We start from the raw sequence: 16,993 nt of genomic DNA, 5'->3' as shown, positions 1-16,993 counted from the left end.
TAAGAAAATGTTATCAAACAAAGCCATTATCTTTGCGACATGATCTTTCCGGTCTCCGTTTTATTTTTATGTTATTAGTGGCTATATTTTTTACAAACCGAAATGAAATTGAGAGGAGCTGATTAGTTATAAAACATTGGGCAAGATTATCTAAAAATTTGAAATAACTATTTTACCCCTTATTTTATAACTAACCGGCTCCAAAATGAAATGGAGAGGGTCCCATTCCGCATTTTTGTTGGTTTGTAATTTTGGCCATTTATGGGAACATTTCACTATCGTGAAGTGGCATGGCCATATTGATATTATCAGTTATCACGAGAAAAAATGAATATAATACGGAAATAAAGTATATGACTACTTCTAGATTAAAGCCTCATCTATCTTTGCAAAGAAGGAAAGCTAGAATTGAATCCCACTACCATAATATGCTTGGAAGGTAAGAAAGAGAGCTCAAAGAAAGGAAGAGGGGGCAAGGAAATTATGTGAGATGAGGGCTACAAGCGTATTTGAGACCGAGACGGAATCAAGATTTTTCATCGAGGGCTTCCATAAGAAAATCCCCACCTTATCTGCATTATATTTGCGTGGGAACATCAATTATTCAAGATATTACACCATTTGAGATGATGTGACAATGATCATCAGTTCTTAAATTTTTATCTTTATTTTTAACATAGGCCGATTCAATAGTTAATAGAAGTGCAGTAGATAACATTGCTCCGATCATTTACGGGCTAAACCTACTCCACACTATTTGATGCTACATTTTTTTTTGAAGATAGAGTTTAGAAGAAAAATCAAGCAACACCTAGACCTCTAGACGTGCATTAGGCAAACTTCAAGAACCTACTACCCAAGCAAAATATGTAATTTATATATCTAAAATGGCTAAGATCCATGGGCAAGTTTGTAAATATATGATGGAATAAGGTCAGCATTGGGTAGATAAAATAAATGGCAGGAAGTGGCTGGGGCAAGCTTCTTCGACGTGCGAAGAAGGATAAGAAAATGTGTTTTGTCGCTGAGCGCTCTTCACTTTGTTGATGGCAGAGATGTTTTGAAATTCTAAATCATGAATATGACTTGAGACTGACGTACAAAGAGTATACAAAACTACAAAAGTCGGAATTTTGGTGAGCGTGACAGTGTAGTATTGGAGTTGGAGGGAACTTTTAAATTATTACCAGCCCATGGGCAATAGTCAATAGTACCCCCTTCATTAAATTTAAGGGAGCTTTTTATTAATAGGAATTGATTTTTTTTTTCATTTAATTATCAAGGATATATCAATCTATTTAAAAAATATATATATATATATATATCAAGGATATATCTGTTAGTGTTTTGAAAGATATTTTTAGTTTTTGTTTAAAAAAATATTTGTGAAAACAAAAAACAAAGTCGATAATAAATATAACCCAAATTTCTGAATCTCTCTATTTTTATATGTATTCAAAATGTTTGAGATTGTGTTAATGAGCTTAAAAAGTGTTTTTAGTATATAAAAAGTTATGCCAGACAATAATAAATCAACTTGGTAAAAAAATTTAAAAAGCACTTTTGTGACTTTTTGCTCTAAAGCTTAAAAATAAGATTTTTTTTTTCTTTCTTTCTTTCTTTCTTTCTTTCTAAAAAGCTCTTTCTAGGTTTTTTTTTTTTTTTTTTTTTTTTCTATAGATAAAAGCTATGGGTCCGTTTGGATATGCGATTTTTATATATTATATTTAAAATTGCAAATACCAAAAGAACTTGTATTTTGAAAGTATGTTTTGATGGTTTAGAAAACCTAAAACAAAATTAGAAAAAGTTGGATAAAATCTGAATCGAATTTGAATTATAAAAAACAACCCAAACATGTTTTTGAAAAATAATAAAATATATTTTTTTTAAAAAAACAATTATTACCCAAACATGCCTTATATTTTTCAACACAATTTCAAACAGACCATAAGAGAAAGTGTCGGACTACTACCTGGATACATAAGACAAAAGTGTTCTTTTTGTGAGATTTGGCTTAAATACTTAAAAAAAAAAATAACTACAACGCATATTTTATAGTTTTTTTCAACGGTCTATATCTAATTTCACTTTTCTCTTTCTCATGAAAAAATTTATAATTAAATATGAACCGTTAAAAGAAGTACCGAACCTAATCCCAATCCTCTTTTGTGATAATTGAAGAAGCAAATGCATAGAAAATTAGGGGAAAAAAGAAAGAAAGAAACTAAAAATAGGATGGGAAAAAGTCATGAAGGTTTGTAGTTTGTGGGTGTATGCATGTCTTCTGGCGACATGAGAGAACATTTATGAGTGTCCAATCATAAGACATGAATGATGTCATCTCCAAATTTAGAAGAGAGGCTGTTTCAACGGCGAGAAGAGCTGCGTATTAGGATGAGTTTAGAAGCTGCGTACATCGGGCAGTCCGAAGAGTCCCGACAGAAAAAATAGCAGGCATGGAGAAGGCCGGAAAGCCGAATTAAATCCATTATTTAAGGCAACAAAATACTTGAAAGAGATGATGATAATGATCCTTTCCGGGGAGGGGGGGATTCCCAGTTTAGATATTGGGGGGGGCTATGTTTACTAATATGTATCTTAAAACACTTCTTTTTTTTCTTTTTCTTTTTTAAGGGACAAAATCATGCTTATACTACTAAAATTATCAACAAATAAAAGATAAAATCTCTTTAGCATATATCTTTTAAAAAACTTTTCACATCTTTTTATAGGAATATCTTGACAAAACAAATACTTAATTTTTGCAAGTGGTAAGGTTAACTTATTACTTAAGAATAACTTCGTAAAAGGGTTTCGAATTATACGTCGTTTTGAGATAATGGTACTAAACTAGTAAACGTCTCAAACTAGGGTATTCACATTTCTAAACATTTTACTTAAGGGTAATCCGTTATGATTTACTATTAAATCTTACCAAAATTCTCAAAACATTTCTATGTTTTTTTTTTAAATATATATATATATATAAATTTTAAAAGATTCAAGCATGGGTATTTTTGTAAATTCTGTTAAATTCTGACTAACACCAACACCTAAATCTAACATTTCTTCTTTTCTTTTTTAAACAAAAATAAGGGTATTTTTTTTAATAGCAAATCCTAACCGAGTACCCTTAAGTGAGCTGTTTGAAAATGTGGATACCACAGTTTGAGACGTTTGCTAACTCAGTACCCTTATATCAAAACTACTTATAATTCGATACCCTTTTGTGAAGTTATCACTATTACTTAAAAATAGAATTGTTATTTGGCTACCTTCAACGCATGTTAATTGAAATTGGGTGAATTGTAAATCAAAGTTCAAACTCATAATTTTTAATTCTGATATCATGTTAAATCACTACTTATTCTAAAAACTGATAAGAAGATATAAATTTAATCATTTAATCAATACTTTAATAAATTTTACGTCTTTTTGTATTTTTTTTTTGTCTCCAAATAAGCATGTGTGCCCTACTAAAAATAAATGACCATACGATTCAATGTCTTGTGGGCAAAGAGGACATAGACTCATAGAATAAACTTATAATTTCTAATTCTGATATCATGTTAAATCATTACTTGTTCTAAAAACTGATAAGAAGATATAAATTTAATCATTTAATCAATACTTTAATAAATTGTACGCCTTTTTGTATTTTTTTTTTTTGTCTCCAAATAAGCATGTGTGCCCTATTAAAAATAAATGACCATACGATTCAATGTCTTGTGGGCAAAGAGGACATAGACTCATAGAATGTCGGAATCATTCTAGCCTCTAGGGCTTGAAAAGGGGATGGATTTTTGGTCTGGTTGGAAGGACATTCCAACTGTAATTTGAGTTTCCTTAAAATTGACTCACTCACAGTGTAAAGCAAATTATTTTGTGCCCATCTTGTAGCTCGATGGGTCGATGCCTGTTCCTTTTGTGCCCATCTCCCTATTTCTAGATCTTTGGCCACAGTGACAAAGATCTCCCCTATCCCTTATAATTTCTTACTTCATATTACTAAATAATAAATATATTTACCATAATAATAAATAAAGTAAATGGTGACTCCATTGTGGGAAAAGCCATTTCTTTCTTGCTTGAGAGGGGGCTTTCATTTACTATCATATCAAAATTCTTTATAATTCTTAGGAAAATGTCATAACAACTCACTGAGTTTTCATGTGCTTTTAATTTACTCTCGGTTTTTAAAATCACATTTTTAATTCTTTAGGGTCTGTTTGGATCCCCCCCCAAAAAAAAAAGCTACAATAACCTAGTTTTTTTAAAACCCGAGAATTTAAAAACAACTCGAATTATACCACGAATTTCGATCAAAATCCGAGTTCCAAGGCATGTCAATGAACGATGTGGGAAGTCAGGCATTGGTCAGTACCTGAAGGAAAAAACGTGAATCGCAAAGGAGGGATGGATGGGGATGGAAGTGATGATTCACCCCTTCCACCCCTCACAAGGGTACGGTTAATTTTAAAACAGTAAGTAAAATTGTCTAAAAAATTGAAATGACAATTTTATTCATTGTTTTATAACTAATCAGCTCCTATCAATTTTATTTGAAATGAAGAGGATCCATTTCCACCAGGAGATTGCAACCACACCCATGCAGTGGGGGTTGAAAACCTCAGGTGACCATGTGAGTTACCCTACTGTTTGGGTGGTGGAGGGAGTGGTTCCACCTATGACACTCAAAAAGTTAGTTTCGTATTGGGTAGATTGTCCACATTGAATGTGTAGATTATAAATGTATTCATGATTGTTAAATCTCACATTCATTAACTCTTTATTATGTGAGATTTAGCTTTTATAAATAATTTGAAGGAATTCTAATTGCAATTTACTTTATCATTTTAGAGTAATAGTACATATGTAACTAATTTTTTCTTATAAGTATTTACAAATGGCATCATAGCAATCTAACAATACCATGTGGTGCTGAAATATCACTTCGTAAAAAAAAAAAATAATAATAAAGAGAATGATTTAATAATAAAAAAAGGGATAATTGCACCGTTGGTCCCTGTGGTATACCATAATTATTTTTCACTCCCTATGGTTTAAAAAGTTCATGGGAGGTCCTCGTGATATGCAATAATTACAAATTGATCTCTGGCGTCAAACTCTGTTAAAATTTTTAACAGATTCCGTTAAATGCCACGTCAGCGCCACGTGTCGCCAATAAGATGGCGACACGTGTCTACCGTAATAAAAAAAAAATAAATTTATTAAAAAATAAATAAAAATACTTATTTTTTTATAAAAAAAATTCAAAAAAAATTTAAAAAAAAAACAAAAAAAAAAAAAGCTGAAGGGGTGGCGCGCGGCCACCCCCAAGGCCCAGGGGGTGGCCTTCGGGCCACCCCTAGATCTATTAAGGGTGGCCCGATGGCCACCCCCGGCCACTGGGGCGGCCGCGCGCCACCCCAGGTGGCCTCTGGGGCTGGCGCGCGGCCACCCCCAGTGGCCGGGGGTGGCCATCGGGCCACCCTTAGTAGATCTAGGGGTGGCCGCGCGCCACCCCAGGCGGCCTCTGGGGGTGGCGCGCGGCCACCCCTATGGGCTGGGGGTGGCCAGGCCACCCCATTTCCCCATTTTTTTTTTTTTAAAAAAAAAAAAAATAAGTATTTTTTATTTATTTTTTAATAAATTTATATTATTTTATTAAAATTAGACATGTCAGCGCCACGTGTCACCAATAAGATGACGACACGTGGCGCTGACGTGGCATTTGATGGAATCTGTTAAAAAATTTAACAGAATTTGACGCCAGGGATCGATTTGTAATTATTGCATATCAGAAGGACCTCCCATGAACTTTTTAAACCATAGGGAGTGGAAAATAATTATGGTATACCACAGGGACCAACGGTGCAATTATCCCATAAAAAAATGAAGGTTTATTTTAGCTTTTTATTTTTTTTCAATTTTTTATAAATATAATAAAGAAAAATTATTTAACTCATGACATGTGAAATGGCATTAATTATAATATGGTTTAGTTAGTTAAGGACCTTTGTTTTTTTCCTCAATATGGCTGCAAGTATGATTGTCTGAATATATCATTCAACTCCTTCCTAGGAATTGAAATATGGTTGATGTAACAGCTCAAATTAGGAAATTTAAATAGTATTAATTAATATGTCCTCATTTCAACTTTTTTTTTTTTGGGGGGGGGTTATATTATAACTAATAATCAATGATAGCAAGGCAAATGCTATAAAATCACTCCATTTATTGAGATCAAATAAGTATTTACCTTCTAAATTCCGAATATGTACAGATTAAATATATGTTAAAACAAAAAAAGTAAAAGGATTAAATCACACCAACTATAGAAAAGCTTCAATAAGAAGAGATTTCCACCACTCTCTCTCTCTCTCTCTCTCTCTCTCTCTCTCTCTCTCAGAGTAATAATAGAGCAAGTTTGAATGATTTTGGCTTTAGAGAAGGCTAAATCTGTAATTTGAGCAACTCAAATCATACGTAAGAATATATTATCACGTACTGGAGGGAGATTATCATAACGGTAACGTGGCCCCCGCTAATTGGGGGGGAAAAAAAAGCAGAAGCAAATGGATAAGTCAACAAAAAGCTGCAAGAAATTAAACCCGGCAAAACCACATTTTCTATGGTTGTCTGAACAGGCAAAGACCACCTAATCCCAGTGTTACAGGAAATAAATACTGAAATTTCTTATATATTGGGTTGTAAAAATTATTTTTAAATTCAATTTATGTGATACTTTTAATTAGGGTCGATAAAACGGGTTTGAGTCTATTCGATGGACCAACCAACTCATTTCAGTCAATCCGAACCCGACATGATTAGTTAAATAAGTTGAGACACGAAACCCAAACACGACATGTTTATAAGACTCATAAACAGGTTGATGTGTCATAAACGAATTGACCCGTTTGACCCATTTATAAACGTGTCATGGTTTATAACCAGAAACCCATTTAGTCTAAACTCAAACCCTATAACTTCGCATCGTATTTATGTCGAATTCGCAAGTTGTGTAAAAAATTATCAATCCTACTACTTTGATGACGTGATTTAAAAAAAAAAAAAAAAAATCCAAGAACTTAATTTCTAAGAAATTTATATCATGGAAATAATGCTCGTTCTTTTTTTCCTTTTCAACTCCATTGCTAAAACATAGTTTGGAGGTTATGATATCGTGACCCACTTTATTTTTTATAGATATGGTGACCCACTTTATTATTTGGTCAGAAAAGGGGAGAACTTGTGACCCCATTTGTTACAATTTGGTTGCATACCAAATGCTTGTTATGATTGCATGGTTAGAACAATATTCTGATCGAATAGCAATGACTAATGCTTTGATCCTATGGAATCTGATAAGGATTAGAAAGTTTAAGACTCGATCCCTAGGAATATGATCTCCCAAATTTAAATGAAATAAATAATATTTATTTCATAATTATAATTTAAAGTTAATATATTTTACAGTATATATGATGTCAATGTTAACATGTCTTTTAAAAAAAAAATTAAAAAATATAGAATTATGTATACTATTGCAACAACTTTAAAATCCAGTTTATAAAATTAATACTATCAATTTTATTTAAAATTAAGAAATCCTTGTCCCTGTCCCTCTCTCTCACTTCTTCTTTTGTCGAGAGTTGTTGATGACATAATAATACAACATTGTACAATGATATTGTCTAGAATTTTTTATTTTTTTAAAAATTAGTTTTTTATTTTTTTATTTTTTTAATTCAGTATATTAAACTGACATATGTCTAAAATATATATAATTCTTAAATGCATTTTTTTAATGTCATTTTAATAAATTAAATTGAAGAAAGCTCCTCAAACTAAATTTAAAAGAAAACTTTATTCTTTTCAAAACCCATTTTCACTTTTATATGCCTTAAACTCTGCGCTTACTTGTCTTCATAATCTAGGCATCTAACTGAGCTTCTTAATTAGGTAACATAACATTTTTTTTTTTCAATTAGAAAAAAAAAAAAAAGGTGGGATAAAATACCATAATAGGGGAATATTGCTTTTATTTCTTAAGGTTGCCTACCGACCAAGGTATTCCTCAACAATTATGGTATTTTCTCTAAATAAGGCTATAGACTAATGGACAAGGGGAAGATTCCTTGATCATCTCCTATTTTCTTTTTCTTTTTTATTTTTTAGCAATCAAATTTAATCCATAAGTTTTCGATTTCAACAATTTTTTTTTTTTTTTTTAAAAAAAGATGTTGAATATCATTAATCAGGAATAACTTGCTCTGCAATTACAATATTGCAGATAGGAGGAGGACATTCATCCATTCACACCAAATCCATCGACACAGACAAAGCAAACTTGGCTAATTGGTGAGCAACTGTATTAGTTGTTCTGCCAATATGCCGAACTACACAACTGCAGCCTAACTCGAGTATCCTCGAGTAGCTGACTGTAGTAGTTCCAACATGGAGTATTTTGTTTCAGAACGTTTACTACACTCAATGAGTCGCCTTCCAGAACGATCTTATGGTACCTCAATTCACGCCCCAACTCCATTGCCCTCCATGCAGCCACAGTCAGCAATCGTTTGGTCCACAACAAATAGGATCTTGGCGGACAGAGCTAACAAAACTGCTCCCTCAACTTCCCTAATCACCACCCCCACTCCCATAGTCTTGGATTGCTCATGAAGTGCGTGCAGCATCCCAATTCAGTCTCACCCAAGATATATCACTTCTTTAGATTTTTCCCTTGTTTCAAATAGATCAGTTTGTCAACCTATCATCCACTTAATTAATGCACGTTATGCCACGTTAGAACAATCAATTAATGTGACATAGTTCTCGTTTGACATGTCAATGCAGAATAATAAAATAAAGACAAAATTTGTTAGGTAATTCGTTCTTTGACCTACGTTTATAAAATAAAGTTCAATGTGCTATATTATATTCTTATTTCTTTTCATGAATTTAAATAATTGACAAATAAATATTTATTTTGACGCAAACAATTCTCCTGCACCATTCAATATTCATTAAAGTTCGAGGTAATTTGTTTTCCCCAAAATAAATCCGAAGAAAAAAAGATTAAAAAGTATATATAAGTTATTAGCTTTTTTTTACTTGATCGATGAACTACGTAGTGGTACGGTAGTTCCAAAATCTAGACATTCTCTCGCAACCTCAGGATCGTGCCATGCACGTCATACCTCTGGATTAGCAACATCTTTTAATTAATTAAACAAATTAATTAAGCAACATGAAATTAATTGGTCCACCACGAAGTTTGTCTGGAATATCGGAACTCGTTTACCGATATTACCGGAGGCTAGCTATATACAAAGCCTACACCAAACGCAATCATTCCACTTCCAAAATCCAAAAGTGCTCTAATTATCACTGCATGCGCCACTTCTTAACTTCTTATTATTTAGTTTCCTCTCAATCCTTGACTAAAATAAAAACAATCCACTTGCATGCTAATCACCTTAAAATTCACATCAATTCCATTTCGTTATCATGCTTTACTAAAGTTGCTAGCTAGGTAAGTTTTCTGATTCAACTACCATCTTTATATCATACCCAGATTATGAAATGTTATATATATATATATATATTATTGATCACAGTATCTCGATGATGTAATTGATTGCACAGTTAAATTTAGTCAACGAACACTTGCACAACAAGTAAGGATAGTCGGAGACTTGTCGGAACTTGACAACGGGAGAACTTTCCGACGCTTAAATTAGCAAAAGAAAGCATATATTGCTCTAAAGGAGAACTAGGGTTTTTATTTTTTATTTTTAAGATGAAGTCTACGAGTATGAGTGTATGGTTGAGATATGGAATGGTGATATGGCATTACCTTATGTAAAGTATTAATTCACTTGGAGTTTTGGGTACTTAGTTGGATTCTATGCTAGCTATTTGAGTTTAATTCAGACTAAAGTCACGTAATATAGTTATCTTCGGTCCTACAATTCCATTATGTTAGGGGGAGACTATCTTTATTTAAGTACATAGCCATGAGTTTGTTTGGTAAGCTCCGGGACATTACAGAATAGTGCCGGTCACTATTCACATTTTTTTTATTTTATTTTTACATTTTTCAATAACAATCAAACATTAAAACATTTCCACTTTTTTCACTTTTTATATCACATCAATAATTTTTTATTACTATTCAAATAAAAAAATTCACTACAATACAAAACTTTTTCACTTTTTTTATACAAATTCTTTTTATTTTATATCACTTTTTACTAATTCCAAAACTAACAACCCACTACTCTGTTTTGTTTTATTCTTTGCCAAACAAGTCCATTATGCTGATATTGCTAGTAGAGCTACCTAAATTTTTTCCTCTCATCGAGTCTTATAGTATGTTTTCTATCTTGTTCTTTTACATTGGCCTTCGAGATCTAGTAAAGACTTGCAGTTCTAACTTTATTATCTTGACCCGAATTCTAAGCTCCCAAATCTGTTCTTCCAATCTGATTTGGCTGAGCATGCCATATATTTGGCCTCTCACATCCTAACCTTAAGAAGAAAAAAAAGGGGTAAATAATGAACCACTTTTACACCAAGGCATAGGTTCACACTTCACATCTAATTCGATTAGGTGACTATCCTAGCCTCTAAATCCATTGTTTTGAAGATGTTGTGGTTATCATGCTTTACTTAAAGTTGTTAGGTACGATGTTGTGGTTTTTGATTGAACTAATTAAAATCCTATGGCGAAAAGAAAAACACAAACAAAATGAATGGCCTAAGAGCGACTTTTACTCTAGGGTATGTGTAAATGCCCTTAGATTGCTCCCTTTTTTTGTTTCTGTCATGTGCTTACAATCATTGAACATCATTGAAAGGAGGATGAAGTTTCTGAAAATGTACTGGCTTGTCTTGGCAGAGTGGAATGGTGTCAGTTGGTCTAAAAAGAGCTCGCCAAAGTTTTCAGCTCCTTGGGCTTCTCTCATGCATGTTCTGTTTGAGTAGCCACCAAGTCAAGGATATGGCAAAAAGAGAGAATAAAAGGAATAAGGAAAAGGACACCTACCCTCCAACTCCAACTATCTTTTATTAATATATTATCAATATTTGACCCCAACTATCAATCACCTCAATGTTTTCCATAATTAAACTATTAAAAAATGTTAATATTTTCCTAAATGATAAAAATATACATAATAAAAATTAAAACAAAATCAGTTCTTGGTTTTTTTTTTTTTCAATTTTTTTTTTTGCGTCTTTTTTCTAGCCTTGGGGACATTGACAATATTTAGTAGTTTAGAAGAGACTTTGATGTAAATAATAGTACGGAGAAACATTAACAAGTTGATAATATGTATATTTTCATTTCATTTTTTTTTGGGTTAAATACCCTAGAGGTACCTGAGTTTTACCTGATTTTAAATTTAGTACCTCAGTTTTGTTTTGTATCATAGGTGGTACCTGAATTAAGGGTAAAAACCCATTTGGTACCTCTGTTAGATTTTCCGTCCGAATTTTAACTGCTCGCCACGTGTCAACCGCTGAGGTTAACACGTGGCACTACATAAAAAAAAATTAAAAATTAAAAATTGAAATCTTTAGAAAATTATTAAAAATAATAAAATTTTAAAAAAGAAAATTAAAAAAAGAAAAAAGAAGAGGGGTGGCTGAGCCACCCCCCTTGGCCACCATGGGGGTGGCCGGCCACCCCCTAGGGCCAAAACCCATTAAAAAAAAATTGAGAGTTTGCCCTTGGGGGTGGCCGAACCACCCTCTAGGGCCACGGGGGTGGTTCGGCCACCCCCATACAGGCCGGCCTGGGGTGGCCGAATCACCCCCGTGGCCCTAGGGGGTGGTTCGGCCACCCCCAAGGGCCAAAACCCATCCAAAAAGCAATTGAGGGTTTGCCCTTGGGGTGGCCGAACCACCCCCATGGGCCACGGGGGTGGTTCGGCCACCCCAGTCCGGCCTGTATGGGGGTGGCCGAACCACCCCCGTGGCCCTAAAGGGTGGTTCGGCCACCCCCAAGGGCAAACCCTCAAAATTTTTTTGAAGGGTTTTGGCCCTAGGGGGTGGCCGAACCACCCCCTAGGGCCACGGGGGTGGTTCGGCCACCCCCAGTCCGGCCCCCCTAGGGCCAAAACCCTTCAAATTTTTTTTTTTTTTTTTTTTTTTTTTTTTAACTGTGGGGTGGCCAAACCACCCCATAGGGGGTGGTTCGGCCACCCCAGACCGGCCAGACCGGCCAAGGGGGTGGCTGGGCCACCTCCTTGGCCAACATGGGTGTGGCCGGCCACCCCCATGGTGGCCAAGGGGGGTGGCTCATTCTTTTTTCTTTTTTTAATTTTCCTTTTTAAAATTTTATTATTTTTAATAATTTTCTAAAGATTTCAATTTTTAATTTTTAATTTTTTTTATGTAGTGCCACGTGTCAACCTCAGCGGTTGACACGTGGCGAGCCGTTAAAATTCGGACGGAAAATCTAACAGAGGTACCAAATGGGTTTTTACCCTTAATTCAGGTACCACCTATGATTCAAAACAAAACTGAGGTACTAAATTTAAAATCACGTAAAACTCAGGTACCTCTAGGGTATTTAATCCTTTTTTTTTATCAAAAAAAAATTGTTAATAGAACATTTTCACACTAACTATTAAAGCTCATATTTTTTTATACGACTAGCAAACTCGACACAAATTTAATACGAAATTAATAAGTTAGAGTTGAGAGTTTTAACCCATTTAATTAAATGAATCGGGTTATAGTTGACTAATATAATTTTATACATATATCTTGACACAATTCGAATCCGCCAAGCAATATTAGGACTGTCAATTTTTTACACAACATACGAACTAAACACAAAATTAACAAATTAAAATTAAAAGTTTTAATTAATTTAATTATGTAAATCAAATTAAGATCGACTTATAAACTCTTATACCTAAACACGATCCGCACTCTAGGCACGAACACAAATTGCTTTCCCACTAATGATATGGGACTTGACATGAGTGGGCACCAAGCCAAGCAGGCCCTCCAGCCAAAGGGGCATCAATCACGTCCAATTCTTTTAGCAAGGGTCCCAGCTTGCGCTCCCTTTAACACAATCCTGCTTTATGAATCACTAAGTTTTAAACTATTTACTTAAAATAATAATAATAAATTAAATATTTACTACTATGGAATATACTATTAATTTCTTCACAATGCATCACATTTGTTTGTCGAGTCCGAGTGTGAACACACTCGGTTACTGAACACTCTAACGTGCATGATAATTTACATGATACTTCTTACGTCAACTATTAAACTGTGGTGCCACATTTACAAGCTGTCACGTGAGAATTCATGTGATCATTATTTCTGTAGAATATGAACTATTATGTTAGTTTATAAAAGGGTTATAATAAATACTTTAGTGCATATTCTTTAATTTCTTATAAATATTTGTTGATTTAAATGTTGATAAATCATATGAATTTGTTACCCTACAAACAAGGTGCACGTGGCCTGGTTGATAGCATACTGCCAAAACAATCCACACCTAACGAATTAAATGGGGACCATTGAAATACTTAGCCGGGTATTGCCAAGAAGAAAAATTCCAAACAACAATGGAAGTAGCTGCTGTTTTTGCACAACAATGATTTATATGATGGGACACACCATCTGGCAATGGTCATTACCAATGCTGAAAGTGGCTAAACACATGCTAGCCACGCAAAATCAATTATTTGACACCATACATGCATGCTATTTTGCTTCTGGGTTTCAATGAGTGCCTATAAATGGCAAATGGCCCACTGTTTTACTTCTTGTAGCATGCACACACACACTATTCGAACTATCCTGGGTTAATTGATTAGTGCATTAAGGAAGTGGTAGTAATGTTTGCTTTGCTAGAAGTTGTAGGTCGTGTTTGCGTGTCGGTTTGGATCGTGTCGAGACTTGATTATAAGACTACATAGATAAATTATAATTAAACGGGTTTCATCCCTCAAATCTAGTTCGTTAATTTCGTGTCAGATTCATGTCAGTTCGTGAGTCTTGTTAAAATTTGTTGGCCAAAGTTTGATTCTCTTTTTCCCTTTTCTTTTTTCTTGGGATTTTGGTAAAGATTTATTTTGCTAATTTAGAAACCCATAATCTTGGCCCAAATTAAAATTAAAGTGGGCCTTGATCCATTACGGCCCAGGATGGTATCGCTTGAGCTAGGGTTTTTGCCTTCAATCTCCCTCTTTCTCTCTCTCTCTCTCTCTCTCACACACACACAGAGCGATGGGGAAGAACAGGAACCAGAAGAAGCGAAACGCTGCCGTTTCAATGGATATTGCCGAAGAGCCAGTTTCAGATCTCCCTCAAGGTACCCCTTCATCTGCACTGCGGAGGAAAACGAAGGAAAAATAGTCTTTGAATTTTTTCAATTTTTTGTTGTTTCTATTTTTGATTTCTATTCTGCGTGCTTGTTGTCGAAGTAAAATTTACACCTTTTTCGTTGTTTTGTGCAGTAATGGACACGACAGAGGCTGTAATTCAGAGGCCAGCTTCTGCTGCTCACATTCAGTAAGTATTAACAACAATTCAATTATGACTAGGGTTGTCTAGAAAACTGTGTTTCCCAGTGAAAAATAGCTGAAATATTCTTTGTAGGTCTGAACAATATTTGTCTGACCATATTGGCTGCTTAGTCACTATGATCGTTTGTTGTAATTTTATCATAAACCCATTACATCGGTATTGTGCTCTGGATTGTATGTACTAGCATCTTGTTTTTGTCATCCTCCAATTGTAGCGAAGAGTTTAAGATTAATGTCAGATGCTCTGCAAGGTCGAGATGAGAGGGAGAAAGAGCTGTTAACCAGTTGGGGATGATCTTTTCCTTTTTCTGAAATTTTATTTCAGCTCATGGAGATAGCTTTTCTGCTTTCTTCCCAATTAGCTCTGGAGTCATGTGCTCATTCTGCTTTTTCCTTGTGACTTTTGCATGCTGTACGAATAGGGAGCCATGGTTTGAAGCTCCAAACCAGAGGTAGTTCTGGTTTTGAAGCTAAGGTTCCTTTTTGCTTGTTTTTATGGCACCTTTTGAAGTAGGGGAATAGGAGCCCGGGCTTTTCTGGATGTGCATGTTTTGTTGCTGCTCTGGCATTTTCTATATCTAACCTTTCTGGGATCTTAATCTTAAATCTTAAATGCGTGGCTTTTGATACCTATATACTGGCTTTGTATGGTTCACGAGCCCTTAGATAGGTACAATTTTTTTTTCGAATTGGCAGACTTTTAATTTATTTGTATGTTTTGCATCTATCTGATTATCGTTTATTTTAATGAATCTATCGATTCAAAATCCGTTCTTTTTTAATTTATAAGAACTATTGCTAACCTAGAAATATGTTGACAACAAATTTATCACGCATCGTCAAATGGCTAGTTTTTCTTTTTCTCACTTAAGTTTACTCTAACCCTTACCTTGTTTTGGTTTCAAATGTGATTACTATTTTAATCCTGTATTTATTCTTTTTCTTCCTCTAATCACGTACCTCTTTTCTAAACAGAAAGGTGAAGGGAAGACCAATGAAGAGATCAAAAAATGTCCGAAGGATGAAAGCCGTAGCAAAAGCTATATCTAAAAATGAGATGTATGTTGAGAAAGCTTCAAAGCATGAAAGCAAAAAGTCGAGAACACAATCTGCCAAAACACTGTATGACTGAAGAATCAAGTATCTCATCTACATGACCATAACATTATAGGAGTGGCTTAGAATCATCAATTCCTTTTTGTGATCTCTGCATCAGTTTACTTACCTTTACAACAGGGTAATTTGTATTCTCTTTTTTGTAAGCTTTAGAGTTGTTATTAGTTTAATGTTTTTGCTAGTTCAAGTAATTGAAATATAATTTATAGTATTGTTAATATTTTAGTGGTTCATGATATTGAGGATTATGATCTGCTGAGTTTGCCTGTGATAGGACATAAACTTAAGAATAAATTCGGATGGTTCTCTGCAGGGGAGGGACTATGAGTTTTATCTTGGGGGGCCATATTAATTTTTTTGTCGTTTATCTTGGAAGACAAAAGCCTCTTTTAATCTGAACTTCCTTTTTTTTTTTTTTTGGGAAATAGTCAAATTACAAAAATCCATTTGAAGAAGAGAAATATTTTTAATAATCGTCCAAAATTTTTGTATAAAAACATTAATCTTATTCAATTCTATATCTTAGTGTTATTTTATTTTTCTTGCGCAATCTAAAAAGTTGATTAAAACTCCCTACAATCTGTTTCACCAATATCTTGTTTCATTCATCAAATCGTATTTTTCTTAAGCAGGTTGAGAGACGAATGGCAAATTAATTAATAATTAACATTTATTAGGGTATGTAGAATTTTTATATGTTGATAATCTTAGTATAAAAAAGGGATGAAAATGTCTATAATTTGGGGTCGTCATATTGGAAATTTGTGTGATCTTGGTGGCTATTTTTTATTTTTGGAAATTTATTTATTGACTAATGGGGTATTTCTCTAGTGAGAGGAAGATGCAAGCAAAGAAATCATCTATATTGAATGACCAAATTGCTCTCGTTTCAAAATAATTTTTACAAGAATACAGAGTATAATGAGCTCCTGAGATGTTGGGACGATGATTTGCTGCAATTCTCAATCCCCCTTCCCAAAGAAGTGGGGGTAGGGAAATTGCAACAACCATGTGAGAGAGGGCTCCTTGCCGGAGAGGGGACTTCTGCTTCGATAGGGAGCCCCTGTCTGGATAGGTGGCGGCCCCACCAAGCCCCATTACATCCCTTTCCTAATCACAGTGGGCGGGGAAAATTGGCGGGGATCCCCAATTGTAACGGATCCTGGTCCGAGATGTTGTGGTATCCCTTACTACCTCCACATGCATTGGACAGAAAGAAACACTCCTAAGCCACAATCGTGACCAAGAACACCAAATCCCAACAGCTTGTAGGCTGGTGAAGATGCCAAGGAAAAGGTTAAAGAGGC

General features: G+C 34.3%; 1 protein-coding gene across 1 annotated transcript; it reads left to right on the top strand.

Moving 5' to 3' along the window:
- Window positions 1-14,195: 14,195 nt before the first annotated feature.
- Window positions 14,196-15,906, top strand: LOC133875712 (uncharacterized). The gene is made up of 3 exons (XM_062313922.1): window positions 14,196-14,356; window positions 14,502-14,556; window positions 15,546-15,906. The coding sequence occupies exons 1-3, from the start codon at window positions 14,272-14,274 to the stop codon at window positions 15,700-15,702; spliced, it is 297 nt and encodes a 98-aa protein (XP_062169906.1). The 5' UTR covers window positions 14,196-14,271; the 3' UTR covers window positions 15,703-15,906.
- Window positions 15,907-16,993: the final 1,087 nt, after the last annotated feature.

Source organism: Alnus glutinosa, chromosome 8, assembly GCF_958979055.1.
Source record: "Alnus glutinosa chromosome 8, dhAlnGlut1.1, whole genome shotgun sequence".
NCBI classification, from domain to species: Eukaryota; Viridiplantae; Streptophyta; class Magnoliopsida; order Fagales; family Betulaceae; genus Alnus; species Alnus glutinosa.
This window is presented reverse-complemented; position numbering and strand designations above follow the sequence as displayed.